The sequence below is a fragment of the Alosa sapidissima genome, chromosome 15 (genome assembly GCF_018492685.1).
Source record: "Alosa sapidissima isolate fAloSap1 chromosome 15, fAloSap1.pri, whole genome shotgun sequence".
Classification (NCBI taxonomy): domain Eukaryota; kingdom Metazoa; phylum Chordata; class Actinopteri; order Clupeiformes; family Clupeidae; genus Alosa; species Alosa sapidissima.
In genome coordinates, this window is record NC_055971.1 from 15,493,069 (window position 1) to 15,500,568 (window position 7,500).

At 44.3% G+C, this 7,500-nt stretch overlaps 1 protein-coding gene across 4 annotated transcripts in view; it reads left to right on the forward strand.

Moving 5' to 3' along the window:
* The window catches only part of fgf12b (fibroblast growth factor 12b), a 48,700-nt gene that overhangs the window by 39,206 nt on the left and 1,994 nt on the right, over positions 1-7,500 (forward strand). For all 4 annotated transcript variants that reach the window (XM_042064773.1, XM_042064771.1, XM_042064772.1 and 1 more), the window contains exon 3: positions 567-670. In XM_042064773.1, coding sequence (XP_041920707.1) covers positions 567-670 — 104 coding nt within the window. The remainder of the gene's footprint in view (positions 1-566; positions 671-7,500) is intronic.

A 7,500-nucleotide genomic window follows, 5' to 3' on the forward strand; every position in this document is an offset into this window, starting at 1 on the left:
TTCTCTCTCTCTTTCTCTCTCTCTCTCTCTCTAAAGCCTCTATATCTGATTCAGGCCTCTTAGGTCTATCACCTTCTCCTATCTCAGCCTCCTTTCACATCAGATCACACACCTGACCCCCTATTCACCTGCCTGCCACCTTTTCTACCTGAAACTCTTCTGCCTCTCTCTCTCTCTCTCTCATTCTCTCTCTCTGTCTCCCTCTCTCTCTCTTTTATTCTCTCTCATTCTCTCTCTCTCTCTCCCTCTCTCATTCTCTCTCTGGCTGTAATGGCTTTCCTGTTTATCCTGGGTGTTGGGTGGGTGGATGAACGGAACGCACCAGACACTATGCCACCACTTGGGCACGGAATAATAAATGAATTGTGATTACTGTGTATGTACCTGTGTTCAGGTGTGTGTTTACCTGTGGTAATGTTTGTGTGTGTGTACCTGTGTTACTGTGTATGTACTTGTGTTCAGGTGTGTGTTTACCTGTGTTAATGTGTGTGTGTGTGTAGCTGTGTTACGGTGTATGTACCTGTGTCCGGGTGTGTGAGTGTTCTGCTCTGCTCTCTGCCCCACAGCCCTGTTTAACCTCATCCCAGTGGGCCTGCGAGTGGTGGCCATTCAGGCGGTCAAGACCGGACTCTACGTGGCGATGAACGGAGAGGGCTTCCTCTACACCTCAGTAAGAACCAACTCTCCTCTCTTTTTTTCTCCTCTCTTCTCCTCTCTCGTCTTCTCATCTCCCCTGTCTTCTCTTGTCTTCCCTTCTTTTTTCGGCTTCTGCTGTTCTCCGTGCTACTGCAATAGTACTTTTTATAGTGGAGTCTCTAGATTGGGGCGGGTGTTGTTTGGTTGCTATTTTCTGTTTTAATGTTTTATACTCCCTGAACCCACGTTCAGGACAAATGTTCACCCGATACAACACACACACACACCTCTCTTTCTCTCTCTCTCTTTCTCTCTCTCTCTCTCTCTCTCTCTCCCCGGCTCCTCTGTTTCACTGGGACAGTTTTCATTCCACTCACCAGAGAGCCAAAAGCAGCACTGAGCAAATAATAACAGCAGATAAATGGAGATTTATCAACACTGTGTGGACAACACTCACACACACACACACACACACACACTCACACACACACACACACACACACACACACACACACACTAACTCCAAGCACTCAGATTTATACAGACCGTTTTAAGACTTCATTATGGACCCCCATTCCCTCATTGTGCTTAAGGGGTGGTGTGTGTGTGTGTGTGTGTGTGTGTGTGTGTGTGTGTGTGTGTGTGTGTGTGTGTGTGTGTGTGTGTGTTGGCCATAGTGGGCTGGTATGGGGATGGGTGTTGGAGGCCTCTTTATTCTCTTGGGCCAAGATCAGCAGCATATTTCGGGGGGTGAATAAATTCCCATGGGAGTAGAGCAGCAGTGGTTTGGAGCAGTATTAATCTGCTTGACATTAAACATAAAGCGAAGGGGCTCTAGTGTTCAATTGTGTGTGTGTGTGTGTGTGTGTGTGTGTGTGTGTGTGTACATGGCAATATTTTAGAACATTGGTGTGTGTGTGTAGTTGTTTGTGACTACATTGTGTATGTGTGTGTGTGTGCATGCATCCATGGGTGTGTGTGTGAGTGTGTGTGAGTGTGTGTGTGTGTGTGTGTGTGTGTATGAGAGAGCTCTCAGCATCGCTCTTCCCACATGTCTCCCATTGCACTGGAGTGGGGCTGGTGGCTTTGTGAGCTCTTGTGCTATGAGCCCATACACATCCATTATTAAAAGCCTCTCTACTCTGAAAGTTTAAAATAAGGGCCTTTATTCCATATTCAGAGATGACCGCAAAGAACTTCTCCTTTCATGAATACAGTGATCTTCACTTGATATGCTGTCAGAAGCCCTGCGATGCCCTACAAATGCATAACACTGGATCACCGCATATAGCAGCAGCAATAATGGATGTACGTTTTGCAAAGCTACAACCATTTTAGCATCAGGGTTTTTTTGAATGTTAAAATTGTTGAAATTATATCTATAGATAGATGAATTTCATAGAGAACCAAACTAATGAAATTAACAAAAAATTTGATTCATATTTTACTAGTGGGTCTGATTTAGCTATGATTATGTTTAGCTGTCAGACACATTTTCAGCACTGGGCCCGAATAAAGAACGGGTCTTGTAGTGTGACATTCAACAACCAGCAATTTGTTGTCTGCAATGCCCCATGACAAGGCTGACAAAAAGTCATGTCATCGTGTCAGACATTTTTGGTAATCTCTATTCCCATAGTCTGGAGTCTGGACATCCACATCCTGTGAGAGGGCAATGACAATAGGCAGCCTTGCTTCCTCAGATCTCCAATCTCTATAGTGCCAAACTAAGAAGGCTCTTTTAGTGAACTGTGTGTGTGTGTGTGTGTGTGTGTGTGTGTGTGTTCTGTTATGCCGAGTCACCCATATCTTCCACTCCCTGCTGCCCTGGAGACACCAATCTGTCAAGAACACGACTTTTAATTGACCAAAGAGTGTTCTAATTAAATGGATAAAGAGTTCTCCTTGAGCAGGTGGAGCAGCTCTGTGTTGTGAGACATTCATTATGAGAGAGAGAGAGAGAGAGAGAGAGAGAGAGAGAGAGAGAGAGAGAGAGAGAGAGAGAGAGAGAGAGAGAGACTGTCCAGAATAGGGAAAGCATTGCTACGGGGTGAATGGAAATGTTCCTTCCAAATGCAATCTAACTGAAAATGTTTCAATAATTGAACACATCATTTGTTTTGATTTGTTACAGAGATTACAAAACCATTTGTGCGGCGTCTCTTTTCATGACTTTGCACAGTGGACTTTGGGAGCCATAATGACTTCTGAGTGATGATGGCGTCTGTGATTGTGTTTGAAGAGAAAGAGTGTTTGTTGGCACAGGCGCGCCTATTTTTCAGCCAAGAGCTACAGATTCCTGGACAGCTAGTGGGTCAAAGACATGTGCCAGTAATATGGGCCAGCAGTGGTGTAGGCAAGCAAGTCTACGGGCTAGTCCACACGTACGAAACCGATCTTTTTTTCCTCCGTCTTCCCTGAAACCGCATCAAGAATATTTGCGTCCAAACGGATCCATCTCAACACGACTCAACACGTTACTTCATACCCCAGGCCTATAGGTGGCACTGTTTCTTTACAGAAATTGACCAAAGTTTGTGCTTTACAAACAGACAGAATAAGCTATGACAAAATGGCTAGTGCAAGGAAACTAGAATTGTTTGTGTGGACTGATGGTGAACTGTCAACTGTAGTCAACTGTAAAACTAATAAACTTTATTTTACAGTTTGTGAAGGGTTCAGTCCCGTCCTTTATATGGCTAACGCAGGTAGGCCTACTAATCACCTTTACTTTCTTTGGTTGTAGTCCGTGATTCACATTGGTTTTGGCTATCACTAAACGCAAGGCTTACCCAAGTTCTAGGCTATTCTGTCGCCACATTTATAATATTGCTATAAAACCTTCGTTAGTAACAATACGTTGCCTGCATCAAATCAAATCGCGCATTTGCAATCAGTGTGCTACCATCGGCTTAACGTGAGTTCTAAGCGTCTTTGTATGCTTATATCTGATTTCACTCGACTGTGAATGCATGTATATATGTTGTAAGACATGTAAAATAAATGAATGACACTGGCACTACGCACAAATTAATGTAGCCTGAACTTACACCGCACTTTCCTACTTAAGTTCTCTCGCGTCACTGACAGTAGCTAGAATGCATTAAAAAAACCTGGGAAAAACAGTGTTCAGTCCACCAAGTCATAAGCTATCGGCGCTGCGCAGCACCAGTTGTGATATTTATCTTACGGAGTGTAATCGTAGGTAATGTCATGTATGAAAACTAGTATTGTTAGGCAATACTATAAGTGCAAGTCCAGGGCAGCTGAGGTGACATCATCGATACGCAAGCAGGATGTGCGGTTTCGCTGTCTAAACGAATTCAAACAGGCTACGGTTTCAGATTTCTCCACTCTGGGACCAGGTTTCAGAAAAGTGCGGTTTCGGGCAGTGCGTTTACAGGATTCGTTTGGACGCTCGGCCAAGACGAAGCAAAACCTCTGCGTTTAACCTAAAAAGCGTCTCCGTGTGGACGGGCCCTACATCAGTCACCAGCCTCACTTTGCTAGCTCACAGTATGTCATTCAACAACAGGCCCAATTAGCACCTCTCTGTCTTAATGTAGCCAAAGATCCCTAATATACATGCTTTATCAACTGTCTCTGATGTAGCCCAACCGAACCTACAGTATGTTAAGTTAAGGCCTAGCAAGCTAGTTCATATCTAACTACAACGAGAGGTGTATAACAAAGGCGTTATTATGGAAACGGTGGTGCTGTTGCGAGTTGTTGCACTGGTTTGAATCCAGTTTTTTAGAACGTGTTTTGCAGCAAGTTGCTAGTTATAGAATGTTGCAGCTTGTCTAGTTCTGAATCTTTGGTTTGAATAGGCCTTTAGGTAAGTCATTTATTTTATTTACAATCAAATAATCCAACAACATACATTAACATAGTATAGCATCATAGCAACTGGTAGGCAACTGGTAGGCCAGCATTTGTACCAAGAGATACCCCCATTACAATCAGCGGGAGTTATAACTTTGATATCCAAAGAGATACTTTAATGACTCATTGGCATCTGCCAAGATACCAGCTCGACCAGCACTATCCACAGGGCCTATGCTGCTAAACCCTCAGCTGTTTGAGTGTTGCATGCACAGACACTTTACCCCCTGTTCACAGGGTGCCTTCTTCCCATGAAGGTGTCATGGTGTTAATTATAACACTGGAAAGACTGCGGGTGTTAATGAGCTAGTGTGAAGGTGTGATGCTGGGTGAGGATTATTCAGACCTGATTTTGTTATTCTCAAGTTTTTGGGGCAGGACTCCACGATATTTACATCTTGGGCTGCTAGCAGATACATGCTTTTTATGCAGCTCAAATGAATGTAGTTACTCAGTGCTGTGCACCTTGAGCTGTCAGCTAAGTGAGAGGAATGATGTTTACGCTTGCATGAATTTATTCGGCAGATCCTTTTATGGAAAGTAAGTTGCATATAAGGCCACATATTATCTAAGCGAGAAGCTTCTTCACGAGCCACCAGTGCTACAAACATAGTCAAAGTGAGTTTCCAATAATTGAGCAGACACAAGTAATGGATGCCGATAGGCAAGAGAGAGAGAGCCTTAGCTAAAGGATTAAGCATAAGTGTCAGAACTCACAAATTCTCATCACAAGGCAGGCAGTCCATGATACTGTATAATGGAGAATCCTTTAGAATAGAGTGCTGCACCGAATAAGGGAGTGTTTTTTGAAGCTTAAGGTAGCAGTGATGGTGCTGGATAGACCAAGCATTATTTTTAGCTGTCATAGGCAAGTTCTGAATCACTGCAGTCATGGATAGCCCTGGGATGAGTTGTGTGTGTGAGTGGCTCGGGACATACAGAGATGGATGGGAGGCAGAGAATGTCTGCACAGGGGTGGATGTCTGATGAGTTGGGTCTGTGTCCTGTGAAGAAGTTTGTGTGTGTGTGTGTGTGTGTGTGTGTGTGAATGACTACATAAGCAACAAAGCCCTGTCATGTCTCTCACAGTCCTACAGATCGATTCCTGCTCCCACGTGTCAGGAGGAGACCATCACTGCAGAGCGGTCGTAACCTCTGACCCCTTAACCCCTCACGCAGGGATGCCATAGGCGCCTGAGGGCACGCTCACATTAGAGTCGCACCCCAGTCTACAGATTCAAACCCAGTCCGCACAGAACACCCGTTGCTGTTGTGTGACATATTATATACACACATGTGTGTGTATTTATATATCCCTACATACACATTATGTGATGTTATAATAGTACATTGTACATTATGTGATGTTATAATAATTATAGTATATGGTTATTATACTAATAGTGTGCCTCACTCCTCTAACAATACCATTAGGCGGGGATCACATTAGCCAGCGGCAAGCGTAACTCAACGCTCAGACCATAATAAGTTCCATCCTGTGGTAACACAAACAGTTTGCTCACGTTGCGCTTTGAAAGTTGAACCAAGTTCAACGCTCAGCTTGCTCAATGCTAGCGTTACGCCAGCATTGCCCCTGTTCCACTGCCGAACCATAGAGAACAATAGGAAACCTGCTGCTTGCCGCTGGCTAATGTGATCCCTGCCTCCTAGTCTCTCATAAATGTCTGTATTGGACAGTTCTCTCATGTTTTGTATGAGTGTCAGGACCCATTCTTGTTGTCTTCGGATATATCTAGTGTGTGTCTTTTGTTCATCCAGGCCAAGCTGATGCCTCAGCCTCAGTCTCCATATCAGGGCTGTGCGCTTTTAGCTATCCCAGCATTGTGCTGTCTGTGCAGGCCTGGTGGTGTTGATTTAGCGGGGCTTAATCTGCTAAAGAGGGGCTGGATGGAGGGGTGGGGCTGGTGCTGGTGGAGGGGGGGGGGGGGGCCTCATCCTCTCTCCCCCAGATGAGGGAGGCGGCGCTGGGGATGTTGGAGGGCGTTGGCAGCCTGTGGAGCAAAGGAGCCGTGGATGCTTAGTCAGCGCACATCACAGCTTTCTGTGTGTGTGTGTGTGTGTGTGTGTGTGTGTGTGAGAGAGAGAGAGAGAGAGAGAGAGAGAGAGAGAGAGAGAGAGAGAGAGAGAGAGAATGTGCACGGGTGTGTGTGTTTTAAAGGTGTATATATATCACAAACTGTAAGTGAACATGTGTTTGAATATGTCAGGTTATGTATGTGTATGTGATTGAAGTGTGGTTTGTAGAGGAATGCCGGGCTGTGTGTGTGTGTGTGTGTGTGTGTGTGTGTGTGTGTGTGTTTGTGTGTGTGTGTGTGTGCGTGTGTGTGCATACACTTGTGCTGAAATTTACATTTGCACACTCTAGAGATATAAAAGACTTACTTATTTATTCACGATATGATGTACTGATTGTGGGCCCTATCAGTGTGAGTGAAGCAGTGATCATGACTGTTTAAATATTTTTAGATTAGAGAGTGTGCATGTGTCTATATTGGGCCCTTTTGGGGAGACACAAATTAAAGGTTTGTTGTAGTGTGGTTATTCTCTTTCACATCACTGTCACTCGTTTCACTTTGACACCCTTGATCATAAGGTAAGGTCTACCTTAGAGCCGTGCAAAAATAACCATTATTTGCATATCACACACTCAGACTCGGTCTCTAACCATATCTCAGGCTGCGTGTCATTGCTCTCTGACAAAGTGGAGACCAGGTAGCATGTACTGAAGGCATAGTACAGTGAATAGTAAAGTGATGAGGCCATCAAATTCACTTTTCTGCATTTCTAAGTTGATAAAATTAAAACAATTATGTCTTCCTATCCTGACAATTGTTCTATTGTCATGTAAATGCTATTTGAATATGTAGATTCTAGTGTGTGTTCTTTTTGTGCCAATGTGTGTGTGTGTTGCATGTGTGTATGTGTATGTGTGTGTGTGTGTTTGTGTGTGTGTGTGTG